This window comes from Oryctolagus cuniculus, chromosome 1 (assembly GCF_964237555.1).
Source record: "Oryctolagus cuniculus chromosome 1, mOryCun1.1, whole genome shotgun sequence".
In the NCBI taxonomy this organism is placed as follows: Eukaryota; Metazoa; Chordata; class Mammalia; order Lagomorpha; family Leporidae; genus Oryctolagus; species Oryctolagus cuniculus.
In genome coordinates this window covers 228,200,618-228,219,898 of record NC_091432.1, presented here as the reverse complement: position 1 = coordinate 228,219,898, position 19,281 = coordinate 228,200,618, and the positions used below count along the sequence as shown (strand labels likewise).

The following is a 19,281-nucleotide window of genomic DNA, read 5'->3' as shown; positions in this document are numbered from 1 at the left end:
GCCTGCTGTGTGTCACTTTTACTCCTTCCCAGTCCTGCTGCTTCCTGTGAGGCCGCTCCTCCCACTGAGCAGATGGGCACACTGAGGCTCAGGGCCACATAGGACATCAGGATTCGAACCCAGGCTCCCAGACTCCCAGGCCTCCAAGGCCTGAAGCGTTTCTCGTCTCCCGGGCTCCCCATCACCCCGAGATCTCAGGTAGAGTCCTAAGCCCTGGTGGGGAGGAAGCCCCAGGACAGAGTGGCCCCAGCCAGGGCGAGGCCAGCCCCGAAGCTCTGCAGGCACTGCTCTGGGCAGGAGGGAAGGGGACACCCACAGCCCCCGCACGTCACCCCGCATAGCCCCGAGGCTCGGGCGTGGGCGCCGGGCCAGGGCACTCACTTTCAGCAGGCCGATCTCCTTGACGCAGTCCTGCCTGGCCTTGGCGTCCATCATCTCAAAGATCTTGAGGGTGGGAAAGAGAGAAATGGGGAGGGGTTTAAAACGTGGGGCCCAGCCCCCCCGGGAACCACGGGGACCCGGGTTGGAGCCCCGACTCTCTGTGCTCCTTGCTGAGGGACCCTCGTACCAGCAGTGGTTCCTCGTCACTGAGCGCCACCCCGAGCCGGGGCTGTGCTAACTGCTTCCCTGGAATCCTCGTGGCTGCTCCCCCTGTGCCCAGATCACAGAGGGGAAGACTGAGGCCCACAGAAGCCCAGCAGTTACCAAGGCAACACACAGGTGAGGGGCAGCCCAGAGCCTCGGCTCTCCCCTCTGTGAACAGCCAACAGGCGACCTCGCGGTGGTGCTGTGTGGACTGGGTAAGATGCAGGCACAGTGCCCAGCGCCCCTGCAGAGCCCGCTTGGTGGGGATCCCCCCCACACCTCCTGGCTTACACACAGAAGGCCCACCCTGCCGCGGGCCAGCCCAGGAGAGCCAGGGCAGGCACCAGGGGAGCCCCTGTGAAGATCCAGGGCTTTCCCGAGAGGCTCACAGACCTCTGCGGGCGCCAGGACGCACGCCCCTCCCTGCCCCCACCCGCCCCCTCCGCTCTCCCTTGGGGCTGCCCACCCAGGAACATTCCAGACTGGGGGAGCTGAGCAGAGCCCACCTCTGCCACCTGGCCTAGCTTTGCCGGCCCCCCCGCCCTGAACCAAGGGAGCCAGACCCTGGAGCGACCGCAGGCCCAGGGTCAGGGAGACGGGGCCTGCCCCTCGGCACCCCCTGAACTCCCTCTGTGGCCTGGAGAGTGAAGTCTCACGTTGCTTTCCTCGGCTAAAAACGGGGTGTCCTCCCCCTGTCCGCACGGGCCATGGGCTCACCTGCACCTTCTTCAGGGCCACCGTCTTCCTGTCCAGCAGGCAGGTGGCCTTGTACACCTCGCTGAACTGCCCGCGGCCTATCTTCTTCTCGATCTGGAAGTCCGCCAGCGAGCAGCGAAAGGACAGGGTGCTGGGGTGCCTCTGGAGGGGACAGAACGCATCCGGGGTGACCAACCAGGCTGGGGAGGCCTGGACATGGCACCCCGACAGTGCCCCTGCCCAGGAAAGAGGGGCTCTCTGCTTGCCGACCCCACCGTCCGAGCCCACAGCCGGTCCCATCTGCTCCCAGCCACAGCCCCGCTGCAGGTGAGAAGCCGGGCTGCGCACCGCCCGCGCCACCCCATCGCCTCCCTGCGCCATCCCATTCCCACCCCAGAGGGCGGCTCCGTGCTCACTCCCGATTCCTGCACACCCAGGAAGCGCGTGCCAGCCTGATGGGGAGGGGGGAAAGGCCGCAGGGCTCCAGGCTCGGGAGGGCCGCAGGGGCTGCCGCTCAGGTCTCGCCTGGACCTCCCCAAGTCACACCTGACCCTGAACCCTGCAAGCCGGTGCAGAAACGGCCAGTGCCCCTCCGAGAGGGAGACACGGAGGGGAGGACGATGCAGCCTGACAGCTGCGCTCCATGACAAGAAGCAGCCTGAGACCTCCTGGTGGCTCTGCAGGGACCAGCTGCCCCCCGCCCCGTCACACACGAGCGGTGTAGGCCCTGCCCGAGTCCCACGGCCCCTACACGGCTCTCCTACCACAGCCCCTCTTGGCACTCCCGGCAGAGGATCAACAGCACCAGCACCAACTCTCCAGCTGGACAGTGACACGAGGCAGGGGCTGGGCCCCGGTCACTGCTGGGCGCCTTGCACACAGTAGGTGTGCAGAAACGTGAAATGTTTGGTGGGTTCAGTCTGGGGGCTGAGGTGAGGCCACAAACACCAAGAGCGCCTCTGAGGCAGGAAGGAGCCATTGAACTTCACAAGGTCAAAGTGCCTCTCCCACTGGGCCCAGGACCCCCCAAGGTGGGGGAGGATCCAGGGCTGGGCCGTGTTCAGGAACTCGCCTTCCCCTGGGACCCCAACACACAGACCCACCAGCCCTGGCAGGAGACCGCGGGAGCACGGTGTGACAGGCACTCTGCACCTCGGGCACCGCCGGAAGCCACAGTGAGCCTCGGCTTCCCCATCTGTAAACAGGGCCAACCCAAGTGTCTGCGTCGTAGTGCCCTGTGGCTGTTGCCATGGCTACTGAGGGACAGGTGTGGGCAGTGCAGGTGGGAGGCGGCTCGGAGGCTCTGAGCGGGCCCCCCACACGACACCCCCCGGCTTTCTGGGCCTCACCAGCTCCCGTGCTGGGAACCTCGGAGGGATGCTCTCCTACCAGGACGGCGGGGAGGGGCCAGGCCTCACCACGCACAGTCCTGCCGCCTCCTTCCTGCAGCAGCGAACAAGCTGGGCCCACCTGGACTCTGAACTCGCCCTGTGGGCCGCGGGGACACCCCGCGAGCGGCCTCACTGCTCTTTGCGTTCCAGGAAGCTGAGGTTCGCAGGGGAGGGGCGGCAGCCAGCCTGCACAGGTGATGGTGGAGCCGGGACTCGACCCCACGGCCCCAGAGACTGCGGCAGCCACGCCCTTTGTCTCTGCCAGGCGGGCCCCCAACCTTCTCTGCTTCTCCATCAAGAGCCCGAGATTGGCCAGGACAGTCACTTCCTGTTCTGGCCATGGGAGCCCCACTCTGTGCCCTGGCCCTGGGCCCCTTGGGGCCGGTGCTGTGGCACAGCAGGTAAGACTGCCGCCTGCCATGCCGGCATCCCATATGGGCGCTGGTTCAAGTCCTGGCTGCTCCATTTAACCATCCAGCTCTCTGCTGTGGCCTGGGAAAGCAGTAGAAGATGGCCCAAGTCCTTGGGTCCCTGCACCCGTGTGGGAGACCCGGAAGAAGCTCCTGGCTCCTAACTTTGGATTGACCCAGCTCTGGCTGTTGCGGCCACTTGGGGAGTGACCTAGCGGATGGAAGACCTATCTCTCTCTCTCTCTCGCTTGCTCGCTCTGCTTCTCTGTAACTCTTTCAAATAAATAAATCTTTAAAAAAAAAAAAAACGGGGGGGGGGAGTATCTCAGCTCCCTGTGTCCCCTGTGTGGTGGCTCTGGGTCCAAGGACAAAATGGGAGGTGCTGCAAAGTGCCCGGCACACGGGGGGCTGTGGAAGGTGGCACAGGCACTGCTGAGAATGCAGTGGGAACCACACGGCCTGAGACAGAGCCAGGCGGCTCTGCAGCTGGGGGACCCCCCCCTCCCGACTGGGAGGACACAGGGGCTGTGGCGGGCAGGGACCTACGGTGTGTCGCCTGCCGGCCTCGCCACCCGGTGCCTGAAATCTCCTGAGAGCCTCGCAAAGCCAGGGCTATCATCCTCCCTTACAAATGAGGAAACCGAGGCACGGTCACATAGCCAGGCAGTGAGGGTGGGGCTCGCGCTGCTGGGTGCCATGGAGTGGGGTCCTGCCCTCCGGGACCCAGCGCAGGGTCTGCAGGGAAGGTGCTGCTTGGGGACCACCGTGATGAGCGGGAGGCTGCCCTGCCCTGTCCCCTGCACTCCCACAGCTCCCAGGGATGCAGGTGACACTCCAGCCACAGTGGGGCGGAGACTCCAGTGCACATCTGCATATGCATGACCCACATTTGCATTTCCTGTCACAACCCGTTGGCCCTAATTAGAGGAAGGAGCGCCCTGGCAGGGGGCAGCACCGTGTGCTGGGGGCCTCCGCTGCCCTCCCAGGGTTGAGATGGACCCCGTCCTTGGTGGCCTCTGCTCAGGTGGGGTCACTCGGGACACAGGGCTCTGGGGGCAGCCACCTGGGCCAGCAGAGCCCGACCCCGATTTCACTGCTGGGTGCCAAGTAGCCAGGAGAGGGTGAACCGAGACCTGGCCCCGGGTTGGGGGCTGCTCTGTGTGGCCACCACCAGGTGACCCCTCCCCTCCTGGGTCAGCCCCCAGCAAGCTCTGCTCTGGTCACCTGTGCGAGGGACAAGAGTCCATGGGCCTCTAAACAGCTGGGCAGACCCGGGGCTGGCCCGAGCAGCCCACGCCATGCTGGCCCCAAGAGGAGCAACTGCTTCTTTCAGAAACCTGGCCACCTGCTGCTTGCTGCACCCTGCGCTGTCTGGGACCCGTGCTGGCAAACGGCGCACAGGCTGCCGGCGGGGAAGAGACACCGACACTGTGGGCCTGGAGGCTTGGGTTCAAATCTCGACTCTGCCGCTTCCAGGCTGTGAGCCTTGGCCAAGGCCTTCTGGGCCTCAGTTTCCACATCTGTGTAACAGGGATAATCAGAGTACGTGGGCTGCTGGTGCCAAGTAACGGAGGGGGCCTGGCTCCCGAGGAATGTGAGCTGTTCATTCTCACAGCCACCGTTACTGTGACTGGCACGCCTGCCCCAGCAAAATGAACCTGAGGACAAGCCTGCTCCCCCCATCCCCGGACTGGGATGGCCTGCCGTGGGGCTGTGCCTGGCCCAGCACACAGGCTCAAGGGGTTCTCATGCGGCAGTCACTGGCCTGAGCCAGGGGGGCATCAGTCGACCCTGGGGCTGGCAGTCACCTTGGGGACTGCAGTGAGGCCGAGGTGCACCTGCGGGTGAGGGACACAGGCTGCCCGGCCACCTGGGGCTGTTTGCCAAGGCATCCTGCGAGACAACAGACACCCTGGTCTCCCTTCTAGGGCTGCACGGTGGGCCACTGGCCGAGGCGACACCACACGGGCCATTTCTGACTCCTCACGCCCGTGTCCCAGGGTCTCCCGCTCCCCTGTTCTCCACCAACAGCAGAGGAGGGAGGTTGAGGGGCTGGGGGGAGGAGACAGAGACACGGAACTCATGGCACCTGTCCCACACGCTGCTGCCAGTTGCAGGCCTAAAGGAGGGGGCTGGAGACCAGACCCGAGAGCGACGCCCCAGTCCCACGGCGGCCCCTGCGTCACCTCCACCCCAGTCCCACCCTCGAGAGCGCCGGGCTGCATCAGACAGCCCCACCCCCGGAGAGCGCCCAGAAGCCCGCTTCTCTTCTCCAAGTCACATCAAATTAGGCCACAAACACCCCCACCTGCGCTAATTTGAGTTTAAAATGCTTGAACCAAAATAAGCCTCAGCCATCACAACCCCTTTCTTTCTTTTTTTTTTTAAACAGGAGCATAAAATTACATGTTAAAAGAATAAAAATGCATTCGCCCAATTAATTTTCTGAAATCTCATTAAAAAATTTAGCCTGACTAAGTCAGACTTCTGACCCGAATTTTAATCATCTTTACACTGGATGGGCCTTTTCTCCCTGAAATTCGCAATGCATCATTAATCTCCAGGCAATGGCGTGGAGGATTGGAGAAAGCACCCTTCATCAGAGTGACATCTCCTGTACACGGGGCCTCACCTTAAAGGACATCTGACACCGCGCGCAGGCGACTGCTAACAGAGCCGGGATCTGTGTCCCCAGCGCTATGTTTGCAATGTGCTCTGCACAAAAGAAGGGCACGGCTTACAGCGAGCCCACATGGCCAGGCTCCCTCCAGCCGAGCCAGCTGGATTTCAAGCCCAGAGCCAGCTCCTGTCTCAGAGATGTGGCCACGAGAACCTGGGGCGCTCGGGACCCCGCCCCTCGACAGCACAAGGCAGGTTGCACGCCTGCTCCTCCTGAGCTGGGGGCAGGATGAAATGGCACCACTGTGGGTGCACACCTCACCGTGATGGCCTCCGGCCTCCACGGGGTGGCTGCACGGGGTGGGGGTGGGGTACTGGGCCTCACAGGACCCCCCACCCCGACCCCATAGCATGGGAAGACACCTATGAACATAAGCCAGGGTTGCCTAAATCAGAGCGGCTTGCCCAGGACAGTCTCTCTCCAAGTTCAAGGTGCACGATGAGAAAGCCTGGCTCCAGCTCGCAGGTCCAACCAGCCAAGACTTGGAGGGTGAGCCCACAGAGAGGCCCAGGCGCCACCAAGCCACCTCCCGCTCCGTGACCAAGCGCAGCAGGTGTTCCACCCCACCTCCCACCTGGGTCTCTGAACTCCACACGCCTCGGGGCCAGCCCCCACCCCGGAGGCCCCCTGGAAGGCCCAGGCACTGCCCCCTCCCCATCTGTGGGAAGGGATCGTTCTGAAACCCATGCCCAGCGCGTCCCGTCACGGGCTCCCCGCTCCCCGTCTGCTGCAGCCTTGGTCTGAAAGCACGCAGCATGGACCGCAGCCACCCCCACTGGCGCACGCCTTCAGGTTGGGGGCCTGCACTGTGCTCCTTCTGCTTCGGGAACACGCTGCTCCCATCATGCACCGGGCAACATCTCTCCGATCCCTTTGCCCCCTGGGGGCTGCCACCTCGCCCCGGCCCCCCGTCTTTGTCTATTTGCGTGTTATTATTGTGTTCACTTGCCTAAATACGTATGAATTCCCCACACAATGTCGCTGATGCAACGGCTCTGTTTCCACGCGTGGATGGATACAGAGAAGCTTCTGGAGTTGGGCGAGCACAGATCACAAGCACCACGGATCAAGCGGCCCATGTGCGTTCTTTCCACACCAGGGGCACTGCCCAGGGCTGGGCTCTTTAACATGGTTTTAAAAAAATATTTTACGGCCGGCGCCGTGGCTCACTAGGCTAATCCTCCGCCTTGCGGTGCCGGCACACTGGGTTCTAGTCCTGGTCAGGGCGCCGGATTCTGTCCCGGTTGCCCCTCTTCCAGGCCAGCTCTCTGCTGTGGCCAGGGAGCGCAGTGGAGGATGGCCCAAGTACTTGGGCCCTGCACCCCATGGGAGACCAGGATAAGTAGCTGGCTCCTGCCATCGGATCAGCGCGGTGCGCTGGCCGCGGCGGCCATTGGAGGGTGAACCAACGGCAAAGGAAGACCTTTCTCTGTCTCTCTCTCTCACTGTCCACTCTGCCAGTCAACCAAAAAAAAAAAAAATTATTTGAAAGGCAGTGACAGAAAGGAGAGACAGACAGAGGTAGGTCTTCCATCTGATGGTTCACTCCCCAAAAGACCACAATGGCTGGTGCTGGGCCAGGCTGAAGCCAGGAGCCCAGAACTCCATCCAGAGACCTGGGCCATCTCTCGCTGCTTTCCCAGGTGCGTTAGCAGGAAGCTGGATTGGAAGTGGAGCAGTCGGGACTTGAACCAGCGCTCACATGGGTTCCAGGGTCACAGGTGGGGCTCAACCCACTGTGCCACAATGCCAGCCCCAAAACGAGAATGACCTTTAAAAATAGAAGCGTAAGACCCACGACTTAGTGCTTCCCCGGCAGCCACGCTGCCTCGTGTCGCTGGGTCCTCGTGGCTGCTTCCTGAGCTGAGGCTCAGAGAGTTCTCGCACCGGACACCACCAGGCAGGCGAGGGAAGGTGGCAGGGCGAGAGCAGCATGGCCGGCCACGGCGCTGCCATGACGTCCGGGCGGGCGGCCTCTCTGCTCTACATCTGGAGACAGGCAGGGCTCGGCCACGATGTCTCCCCAGACTGTTCAGACAGCCACGCTTCGGGACCCCAGCGGGGACGGAGCACCTGACCGTCTCCCACTCCCACGCGGCCACGTGCCCCGGCTCTGCAAACTGGCCAGATGCTGCCAGTACCAGCACCGCCCCCCAGCCCCCCGCCCCCGTCAGCTGCTGCCCAGCGCCGCCCAACGCTGAGTGATGGGATCTAATTACACCTAACTATGTCATTACCCACTCCAACGTGTGCCACGAGATGCCGCGCCCGCCGCCGCGGCCCACGGCTTCCTCGCCCAGCTCCTCAAGTCATTACGGGCTCTCTCCTCTGCCAAATGAGGCTGTAATTAACCCTAATTGCTCGAAATGCAACCGACTCATTCTGGGCGATTAATCAAGGGGGATCCGGTGGTTGGTGAACGACTTCATATGACAAATTGCTACATTTCCCGAGCAGGCCCCTGCCCCCCGGCCATCAGGGCCGAGTCCTTGTGGGAAGGTGGACCACCGTGGCCTGGGGCCTCCCCAGGTTCTACCCAGGCAACGGGGCCCCGTGTCCCAGCCACTGGCAGGAAGGGAAGTGGCCAGGAACACACACACACACGCACACGTCTGCCTGCTCACACGTCACCTCTGTGTGCACCTGCAATGGTGCCCTTTGCCTTGGGCTGGTGCAGCCCTGCACCGGGGCGCACAGCTTGGTGACAGTGCGAGCACAGGGGAAGGATTTCGGACCCACCTACCTCCCTGGCCAGGCGCCTTGCACAGTAGTGAACCTGTGCAACTGGACATGGCCACCAGGACCTGGAACCTGTGACAGCAAAGTGTTGGTGTCCGAGTCTCCCCCGATTTAGGCCTCAGCCTTGGACCAAAAAGACAGCTCTGATCAGCTGTGGGCTGATCAGAGGATCCCACAGGCTTCAGTCCCAGGCACCTTGCCAGACGAGCCCGCTGGGACTTGGCACGCCACACCTGGAGGAAGCCTCACTGGGCTCTGGGTTTCTGCTGCTGGGCGTCTGCCCTCCTCCTCCTCCTCGGGGAGGCTCCCTGGGGGTGCAGGCCTGGCTCGGGGTCCCATGCAGCCATGTCCTGAGGGGGCACTCCCTCTGCGCCTGGCCCAGTGTGGAGTTCTCTGTCCAGCAAGGGAGGCAGAGCCAGGAACCACACCCACGGAAGTGAGCCCGGGCAGCACCCGGGTGCAGGCAGCGCAGGGAGGCGCAGGAGCGGGGCATCCTGAGCCCGGCCTACGGTGCGTGCAGAGGCGCAGCGCGGGCGGGGCAGCTCCGAGGCCGGAGCCACTTCCAGGAGAGCGCGGGCGGTGGCTCTGGCACGCGGAACCAGGGTTCCCAGCAGCTCTGCGGGCACCAGAGAGGCTGATGAGGGCAGACACAGGACTGCACGAAAAGAGAACCTGACGTGGCTCAGGGCAAGGCGGAACTTTCTGCCCGTTCCCCTGAGCCCCTCCCTGTCCTTGGGCCTCCAGAGCTCCCTCCCACGCAGCACTGATCCAGCTGAGCCGAGGCTGCCCACTCACGTGGGAGCCCACGCAGGACCGAGGCCTGGCACAGAGGAGGCCTCTCTCATCACCGCTCAATCCAATGAAGGGCTCACTAGGTAGGTAGTGAGCTCCCCGTCCCTGGGGGCATTCAAGACGAGATTCTGTCTGGAGGTGCTGAGGGGCTTCTACCAGTGACTCGGAAATCAGACAAAGCAGCCCCCCGCACCTCTGCTGCTCGGGCCTCCTCAATGCTCCACAGACAGAGGAGAGGGGCTTACCTGTGTGTCGGGAGGGTGTGCGGGCCCTGGGGTGTGGCAGAGGTTGTTGGCGCTCCCTCCATGGGGCAGGTGGCTGGGCTGTCCTGCCATCCTGCATGCCAGCCTCCCACGGGCACGGGCTGCAACAGAAAACAGGGGCCTGGTCACTTTCTCTTTAGGATACTCTGGGCTTTTCACGGCCCCACTTCACAGGTGTGAACACTGAGGCGCGGAGCCCGCAGTGGCCGGCCACAGCCACCCGGCTCTGGAGCAGCATGGCCAGCACGCGATGCCCCTCGCTCCCTCCCTTTCACTGTCCTGACTCGGGGGCTAGGATGCTCCCGGCCAGAGGCTCCCCACAGGGAAAAGGCTCAGTGCTCCGGGGGCGGGCGGGGAGGGCACCGGCCTCAGCGCCACGTTGGCCAGACTCCCAAGCCTCACTCCCACCGCTCCTTCTTTGCTGCTTGGAGACAGTTCTGTCCCCTGTCCCCATCGCCACCTCTGCATAAACCCTGGTGGGCAGCCTGGTAGTGGCGAGAGAGGCGTGAGCCGGGCCGTGGCAGTGGCCGCAGGCCATGGTCCCGCCCTTGCTGGGCCCTGGCGTGCCAGGCACCGCCACCCTGGGAAGCCCAGGGCCACGGATGCCAGTCCTCTAACCACAGCAGCCGCCCCGACTGAGCACTGGCTCTGCGCGCAGTCCTGATGGCCGTCAGCCGTCGAGTGCAGTCCCCACGTCGCTTCCACCCTGGAGTCAGAGGCAGCCTCCCCCGTCAGGCAAGCATCTCTGAGGCAGAGGCTGGAGCTGCCGCATGCAGAAAAAGCTGTTTGGCTCCTTGTGGGGGGGGGGGGGGTGGAGAGCTGGCTCCAGTCCCACAATCCTCTTTGATGTGAGGGAAAAGCCACTCCCAAGGGGGCAAAGGCCATCACTGCCCCAGTAAGCACCTCTCTGGCACCCTCCATGGGCCAGGGCCAGGGCCAGGCCACCCATGGGTCACGAACCAAAGGCCACTGACCTTGGCTGTTGCTACCTCTGCCAGACCCACCCTGGATGTCCAAAGGGTGCCCTGCACTTGGCCACATCCTAGATGGGGCCTCTGCAAGCAGGGGCCCAGACCCTGGGGAGCCAGGGGTCTCCAGGAAAGGTTGCCCCCAGGGTGGACCTTGGCCCAGCACCTGAGGGAGGTGAGCATGGGAGCCAGTCTCCCGCCCCAGCCGGGCAACCTGCTGAACCCACAGCCCCGCAGGTCTCCCGTGCCGGCGCCGCCTCCCCACTCCCCCACCGGCTGCCCCAGGAGCACAGCCTGACAAAGCCCTTGCCTGTGAGGCCCCATCTCAGGGCTGGCAGCTGGAGACCCCAACCCCAGGGTCACACCCCTCAGACAGACCCTGCCTCTGCCGCCCTGCACCTGCTCGCTGTACCCTGACCATCAGCGCCGCGTTCTCCTCGCCAGCAAACCCACGCCCCCACCGACACAGGGGCAGGGTGCACAGATGCTGTGCCCGCGGGGAGCTCACTGCCTGCGTCTCCCCTGCCCCACTGCACCCTGTGTCCAGCAACAGACGGTGGTGGGTTCCAGGGCCGTCTACGATGCTTTTTCACATCTATATGTGTGAAAGGCAGGAGGACAGAGTGCGCTCCTGTCTGCTGGTTTCTTCCCCAGGTGCCCACAACGCGCAGCCCAAAGCCTGGAGCTGAGGACGCAATCCAGGTCTCCCGCGTGAGCGGCAGGAATTCAACTACTTAAGCCATCATCTGCTGACTCCAGGGGCTGCACAGGCAGGAAGCTGGAGTCAGGAGCCGGAGCTGGGACTTGAACTCACGCTGCTCCCGTGTGTGGCTGTGGGAATCCTCACCCCCGGGGTCAACCCCACCCTGTGATGCCTTTGTGTCCAAGGATGTCCCCCAATCTGACTCGCCCTCTGAGCTGGACCCTTGGGCTCCCAGAAGGCATCTCGAGGACCTGCACACAGGTGTCTGTGTCCAGCCCCCCCGCCCCCAGCTGTTTCAGGGGAAGCTACGCTCCAGCACACAGAGTGGACAGCAGGAAGCGAGGCTACCAGGGAGCGGATGCGAGGGGCAGGGGCACCTGGGCTGGGCGCGTTGGCAGCGTCAGGGCCGCGTCCTGCCTGTGAACTCGCAGAAGTGCAGCCAACTCAGCAGCAGACGCAGCCGTTTGCTGCGGCTCCTGAAGGAGGAGGGCACTCGCAAGTTCCGAGAAAACCGAGCCGAAAGATAAAGTCTATTTGGGCGCAAGAAAGTTTGAAACCCACACGTACACAGACCTTCAAAAAGTTCACGGAAAATGCACATTCCAAAAATGATGCACGGATTTCAATTTTTTTTAAGCTGTATTGTATTTATCTGAAATGCAGAGCTACTTTGAGGGGGTGGGGGGAAAGAGAGAGAGAGCGAGAGAGAGAGAGAATCTTCCACCTGCTGGTTCACTCCCCAACTGGCTGAAATGGCTGGCTGTGACAGACCAAAGGCAGGAGCCAGGACAAATGGCTGCAATGGCCAGGGCTGGGCCAATCCGAAGCCAGGAGTCAGGAGTCTCCGCCAGGTCTCCCACACAGGTGCAGAGGCCCCAGCTCCTAGGCCACTTTCTGCTGCTTTCCCTGGTGCACCAGCAGAGAGCTGCATCAGAAGAAGAGCGGCCAGGACTCGAACCGGCGCCCACAGAGGATGACGGCACCGCAGGTGGTGGCTCAACCTACCATGCCACAGCACTGGTCCCTGATTGCTTTTTTTTTTTTTTTTATGTATGTATTTGAAAGAGTTACAAGAGAGAGAGGGAGAGACAGAAAGAGAGATCTTCTATCCACTGGTTCATTCCCCACATGGCTACAATGGCCAGGGCTGGGCCAGGCCGAAGCCAGGAGCTTTTTCTGGGTCTCCCATGTGGGTGCAACATTTAGCCATCTTCCACTTCTTTCCCAAGCACACACCAGGGAGTTAGAACAGAGGTAGAACAGCCGAAACTTGAACCAGTGGCCAGATGGGATAGAGGCACTGCAGGTGGCAGCTTAACACACTAGGCCACGATGCTGGCCCGTCAATTTCCTTTTTAAGATTTATTTATTTGAAAAGCAGAGCATGAGAGTGAGAGAGAGAGAGAGAGAAACTGACAACCACTGGTTGACCTCCAAAATGGCCATAACAGCCAAGGCCCAGGCCAGAGCCAGGAGCCAGGAGCCAGGAGCCAGGAGCCCCATCTGGGTCTCCCACATGGGCGAGGGGCCCATCACTTGCTGCCTTCCCAGATGCATTAGCAGAGAGCTGGATTGAAAGCAGAGCCGTCAGGACTCCAGCTTGCCCTGGGACAGGCAATGCTGGCTTTGCAAGCAGTGGCTTAACCTGCTGTGCCCCAACGCCAGCCCTGGATTTGATTTCAATTCCACTGCCCAAGAGCTTTCCAAGTGGCCCAGTGTTGAGATAAACAGTGTCTCTCTGGTGCCCTGTACACACAGCATTGTCTTGGCTGCGGTTATGTGGAGGGCCAGGGCTCCTGACACCCTGGCCTCTGGCCCGGTGTAGGCCTCTTGCTGCACCTGCATCGCGGGGTCTCCCAGCCGGGTACTGAAATGCAGATGGAACCACGCAGCCCTCGGCGTCTCCCTACCATCTGGGCTGCAGAAGCACCCCCAGGGTGACACTGTAGAGGACCGAGGGCAAGAAAGGCCCCAGGATAAACAGACACGTGCAGAGCAGCTTCCCCAGGCATCCTATTGCCCAGGAGGACGAGTGTGCACGCAAGGAGCCGAATGTAAAATGCGCATGCATTTGAAGATGAAACCGGGACTCCTGCAGGCTAGGCTCCTAGCTGCTTCCGGCTGCACCCCCAGACCCCTCGGGGGTGACATGTTCACGGCCCTCTGCCCTCGGGGAGACCTCTAGGGACAGGCTGGAGAACTGTCTGCAGCGAAGAGGTTCTGTCTTCATCTCAGAAGGCTGCAGCACGGAGCCCATGCACGCCCTTGCCCACCTGCCCACCTGCCCGGACAGCCCATCCTTCTTGGGTTCTTTTAGACTGATTGATTTGAAAGTCAGAATGACACACACACACACACACACACACACACGTCTTCCATCCGCCGGTTCACTCCCCAGGTGGCCACAAGAGCCAGGGTTGGGCCAGGCAGAATCCAGGAGCCCAGCACTCCATCCAGGTCTCCCGCGTGGGAGCAGGGGCCCAGGGACTTGGGCCATCTTCCGCTGCTTTCCCAGGCCATTAGCAGGGAGCTGGATTGGAAGCGGAGCAGCAGCGACTGGAACCGGCACCCACATGGGATGCCGTGTCACAGGCAGCAGCCTCACCCACTGTGCCATAACGCCTGCCCTAGCCCTTCCCTTGTCCCATCTCACCCAGCCCCAGCCCCAGGAGCCTGGGGGCCAGCAGGCCTGCATTTAAATCCATCTCCATCACTTGCAAACCGGACCTGGTCAAGGCCCACTGGGCAGGAGCCTGGCAGGTGTCTGTGGATGCCACTGCCGCCTTCCCTGTGTGGCCTTGAAGGGGCCTCCAACGGCTGACCCAGGGCAGCAGTCTGCACCCTCTTGGGACTCGCCCTGGTCTCACATGGGGGCCCAGGGATATCCCAAGGGAGGCCCAGGCCATGTCAGACGTCACCGCAGTAAAATGACAGGAAGAGCTACCCACTGCGGGGCCCTTAAGGGCCCCCGGTTATTCTCTATCTCATTTTAACACCACCACCAGGAGACGGAGTCTGTGACTGTCCCATTTCACAGAAGAGGAGACTGAGGCACAAGGAGGTTAAGAGATTTGCTCAGGTCATAGAGGTCAGGGGAGCAGAACCAAGACTCTAAACTAGCACGCTGCACTCCTCCTGGGTCCTTAAGTGGCAGTCTGGCACCTGTCTTTCCAGCGGGGTCCCTGGGAGCAAGCTCTCTCCATGTGAGGATGAGGCCTGTGCTGATGCGCAGGGGGGGCTGGGCCGGTGGGGGCTGGCTCCCTACAGAGGCCCCATGAGAGGGCCCCCCGACTTCGCTTCTGGGACTCCACACGCCATTTCTGCTGGACTCCTGGGGCTTTGGAACATTACTAAGAGCTGTTCAGTCCAGAAGCAAATGGCACCCGCTCGTGACAGTCCCCAGGGAGAAGCAGGGGCTGGGGGACTCCTCGAGGCCCTGCATACCAAGTGCCAGAGGGGCCCCTCTAAGGGGGACGAAGGTTCTTCTGAGCACCTTCAGTGGGACAGGTGTTTTCCATTCCTCCTCGGGCTGATGCTAAACCCATTATACAGATGGGGAAACTGAGGCTCAACCCCATTTGGCTCATACACTGCAGAGGGGAGACTCAAACCCACATCTCAATGACTTTGCACTCTGCCTGTCTACCCTCCCTTACAGAAACCCTAGCCCTTACCCTAGACACTCCTGCCACAAACTGCTTAAGGGTTCACATACAGAAGACCAAGGCGGAGGGGCCTGGGGCATGGGGAGAAGGCGCAGGCGAGCGGGAGGGCACAGGGCTGGCGTGGGGAGCAGGCACTGTTGGGCGGGCAGGCACCGGGCTGGCGTGGGGAGCAGGCACAGGTGGGCGGGCTGGTGTGGGGAACTGCCTGTCCCCAGAATCCTGTCGCCCCTGCCAAGCTGCAGAACAACGAGGCTGGGGCTGCCAGGCCAAGCCAGGGGCCAAAACTCCTTGGAATGCCCCGCGCGGCAGGCACCTCAAAGCTGGCCTTTCTTCCCCACAGAGCAAAGGCCCTGTGGGCAGCACCGTGGGAGGGCCCAGCCCCAGGGGAGGGCAACGGCAGCTGCCCCGAGGTGTGGGCCCAGGGACCAGCTCAGGAACCGATTGTACGGTCCAGTTTTGCCCCAGCACGGCGTCTCCAGTCCATGACGTGGAACACGAGGCCTCGGCTGCTGTGGGCATCGCTCGCTCTAACTGCCCTATACAGGCACGCGACTGGGGCTCGGAGCGGGCAGGGACTGCTCAGGGCCACACAGCTCACGGCTCGGCTTCCTCGGCGCAACCATCACCTCTGAGCTGGTCTGCCGCCCCGGCCACCTCGGTGATTCCTGACACGGGAGTGGCATGGGGGGACCCAGGGGCCCGGGTTCAGCCTGGGCACTCCCTGAGAGAAACCAGTAGCATACTGTGCTGGGTTCCCAGGTCCCTAGGGAACCTTTCTGACCCTTGCCCCCCAGTTTTCTAGAATCTTCCCCTGGGAAGAAGCCCCTCCTTTGTCTCCTGCCAAACGTCATGCCACATGTGTTATTTGGAGGGTCCCCTGGACAAGATGAGCCGAGACACCAGGAAGGCCCTGGCGGAGGGGCCGGCCTGCCTGGAGAAGGTGTGAGTGCCCACATGTGCCAGGGTCTGTGGGTGGGGCCTCATGGGGGTTGCAGGCGTGTGTGTGTCCGCCCCACCCCGCCACCTAGAGGGGCTGCACAGTGCGTCCTGCCTGCCAGTGCGAGTGCAGGGCAGGGGTCAGCCCGGCACTCTCCTCCCGTCCACCGAGGCAGGGCTGGGGTGCTGAAGGCTCACAGGTGCTGCTGAACCCCACAGACGCCCTTGGAGGTCAGCCTCAGCCGGACGCTGTCCACACCGGTCTCCCTGAAACAGGAAGCCATCATGTTCAGCCCCATGTGCACGTGGCTGCCTTTCCTCCTCCAATGAATAAACCCAGGCCCGTGCCAGCGGCCGGGCCGACGGCTCTTGTCCAGCCGGCTCCCGGATGTCCCCGTCGAGGGCCATCAGCCGGCCTGGAGCGGTCCTGCAGGCAGGCACTGCCACATGCCCCCTACAGAGATGGAGACCCGCTGCCCAGCAGGGAGATCCAGAAACTCCCACCGCCAGGGCATTGGCCGGGCCCCAGGCTGCCCCAGCACCAACAACCAAGGGTGCCGAGAAACCTGGGAGGTGCCAGCACCCACCCTGCCGTTCCCAGAGAAGTGTGGCTATCCTGTGTCTAAGTGCCCGCAGAGGCGAGAGCTGCCATGTCCTTGGCCTCTCAGACCAGCAGGGCTGGGCAACCCGGGGAAGAAACTCAAGCGACCCTAGTGTCCCTGTGCAAGCCCAGGGGCACGTGGCCTGGCTGGGGGAGGGGTGGCATCACAACAGTGTGCCACGAGCGGAGCCAATGCACGCCAGACGCCCCAGGGCTGACGCGGTGCCTCCAGCCTCACAGGCACCCTGGGCATGAGCTGCTGTCACCCACATCGTGCGGATGACGGGAGAGCTCAGACAGGTAAGCGATGGGTCGGGGGTCACACAGCAGGCAACAGGCAGAGCCGACACCAGCCTGCCTTGGTGGTGCTGCCAGTGACCATGATTGAGTGAGTGGACTCTGGCGGCAGAGCCCTCCCCTGCCTGGCCCCTCCCCCGCCCCCGTCGTCCTGGGATAAGCAGGCGTTACTCATTCAGTCCCGTGACAGGAAGCAGCCCCTCTCAGAGGCAGAGGGGCCGTGGAGCTGGGGGGACAAGCCACAGATACTGTCTGGCTTCTGGACTGGTCCCATTCGGGCTCCCCCCACCCCCCACCCTGCACCCTGCTCAGATCCTGGGGCTCTGCGACCCAGCATTGAAAGTCCAGCTTTTCTACGGCGCAGGCCCCCAGGCCAGGAGCTGCCCCTGAAGAAGGGCCAGGCCACGCACGGGGGCTCCCAACTGTCCCCTTCCTCGGGGCAGCAGGGCCTCCCTGGCATGGGCCTGCAGCACCTGCCGGTCACAGCCGGCCCCCAGGGTGGCCTTGGCTCAGGGCTGCAGGGGCCCGGGACCCTCCTCACCTACCTCCCCTCACTGGCATCCCTGCCCCGCCTGCCCCCCCCCCTCCCATCTGGGGCGCTCTCTGGAGTCCCAGGTCCCTACCACCTGCAGACTGGACACACCCGAGCTGGAGCTTGGGGCTACCTCTGTGGGTGCAGGGACTCGGCAGGAACCCAGGCTCACCCTCCCTCACGGCCCACACCTGTGCCGACTCTGCCCCCAGATGCAGAGGTCTACTCACTGCAGAGCCCCTCCTGCCTGCCTTCCCGGGCCCAGTGCCCCCGCAGACTGGACCACCAGCCCATCACCGACAGGTCTGCCCACCACACGAGCCTGACCCCCTGGGTCCCCACCAAAGCCGCAGGTCAGAAAGCTCTGTGCAGCTGGCGCGAGCCTCCCTCCGACCCCCCGCCCCCACCCCAGCGACACAGCATCCTGGGCCTCCGGGTCTCGCCACGTGCCAGCCTCGGCCCGCAAGACCCACCTATGCCTTTGACGGGCAAAGCCCCCCTTGGGCACCAAGACCAGGCCTCTGGCTCAGCACCTCCTGTGCCACCTTGGGAAAATGCTGTCCCCTCTGGAGCGGCCCGACCTCCCAGGACTCTGGGCGCGTGGTGGGCAGGCAGGTGGCGCCAAGGCTGGGTGTCCACACAGGACTGCGTCCTGGGCCACGTCTCTGCCTCCTCTGCCAGCCTTAAGAGCAGTGGGCATCTGGCGCTCCGGCACCTCGCCCAGGCCCCAGCACAGGGCAGGCACCCGGTGGGAGCCGGCTGACCAGCAGATGGAGGGGGCTCCTCCCAGCCTCCCACAGGGTCCCCGAGGTCACACATCCGAACCAGACACGAATCACCAGGCCACGCCTGACCACCCACGGCACACACTGCAGGCGCTCGCAGGGCCTGCCCGAGGCGGCTCCCGGTCACCTTTCACTTCCTCCTCAGGTGATTAAACCCAGCAAGGCATCTGGTTTCTGTCTGGGAGAGCCCTTGGCTCTGGGACCGCTCAGGGCTGAGGCTGGCCCCAGCCCTCACGAAGACGAAGCCGTGACCTGCTGACCACTTCCTCCCAGCACAGCCCTGCCGTGACGCCTGCAGTGCCCGTTACACGGCAGCTGGGCAGGCTCGTGCCACCGGCAGAGGGCCAGGCCCACGTCTGGACCCGGATCGATGCTCTCCCAAGTTCAATTTCAGTGTCACTGGCCTGGACACAGAGCTGGGGATGATGGGAGCTCACTCGGTGTGAACCTCAGACCCCGGGCAGGTCCCCCCCCCACATCCCGGGGGCCCTGCCCTCCCCAGAAATGAGCCTGATCTCTCCTCCAGCCTCTGCCTCCCAGACTGCCTCCTGGCAAACCCTGCAGCTCCTTCAGGGCCAACGTGGGACATCTCCTCCAGGCAGCCTTCCTGGACTCCCCCAGACAGTTGCTCCTGGTCCCAGAGCCCTGGCCCCTGGAGCTTTCTCTGCCTAACCACGTGCCTTCCTCTCCTTCCACACAGAGCCTCCCCTGAGGAAATCACTCACCTTCAGGGCTGGCAAGTGGCAGAGGGAGAGCTGGGTAAACAGCTCTGACTCCAGAGTCCTTCCCCGCTCACTCCAGGTCAGGGGAGGGCCAGTTTGCCTGGCCCCACCCTGCGTCTGCCCCAGCAGGGCCCTGGAGAGCACCCTTCATCCCCCAGCTTCCTCTCTTTCCTGCAGCCAACTAAGTGCCTGGCACCACCCCCGGCCTGAGCAGAGCGCTGCTGTCTGCTCCCCTGTCCACCCAGACAAGTCCAGGGGCGACTCCACGTGGGCCCCGCCGGCAGCCCCCACAGGGCACCGTGGGCGGACGAGCAGCAGGTGGAGCCGGGTCACATGTGCCTGTCCCTCGCTGGGCACTTGCACGGGCACAGAGGGCACCAAAGGGTGATGGAGCGCCCCTTGCTGGCGGCAGGCCAAGGCTGGGTACCTGTCAGTGTAGCTCCAGGAAGCTCCTAGGAGGGGCTGTGGGCTGGGGGGAGGGTGGCCACGCGACACTGGGGCCTCTGTGCCAAAATG

The 19,281-nt window shown here is 63.3% G+C and overlaps 1 protein-coding gene across 3 annotated transcripts in view; it reads right to left on the bottom strand.

Annotated features, from left to right (window-relative positions):
- Nucleotides 1-19,281, bottom strand: part of NEK6 (NIMA related kinase 6) — a 70,457-nt gene that overhangs the window by 22,271 nt on the left and 28,905 nt on the right. For 2 of the 3 annotated variants that reach the window (XM_070056690.1, XM_008273336.3), the window contains exons 2-4: nt 9,539-9,657; nt 1,303-1,443; nt 382-444 (exon numbers count right to left, since the gene is read on the bottom strand). In XM_070056690.1, coding sequence (XP_069912791.1) covers nt 382-444; nt 1,303-1,443; nt 9,539-9,628 — 294 coding nt within the window. In that variant the 5' untranslated portion in view covers nt 9,629-9,657. Of the gene's footprint in view, nt 1-381; nt 445-1,302; nt 1,444-9,538; nt 9,658-18,768; nt 18,828-19,281 lie in introns of those variants that run through there. The other variant, XM_070056689.1, reaches the window with a different exon arrangement.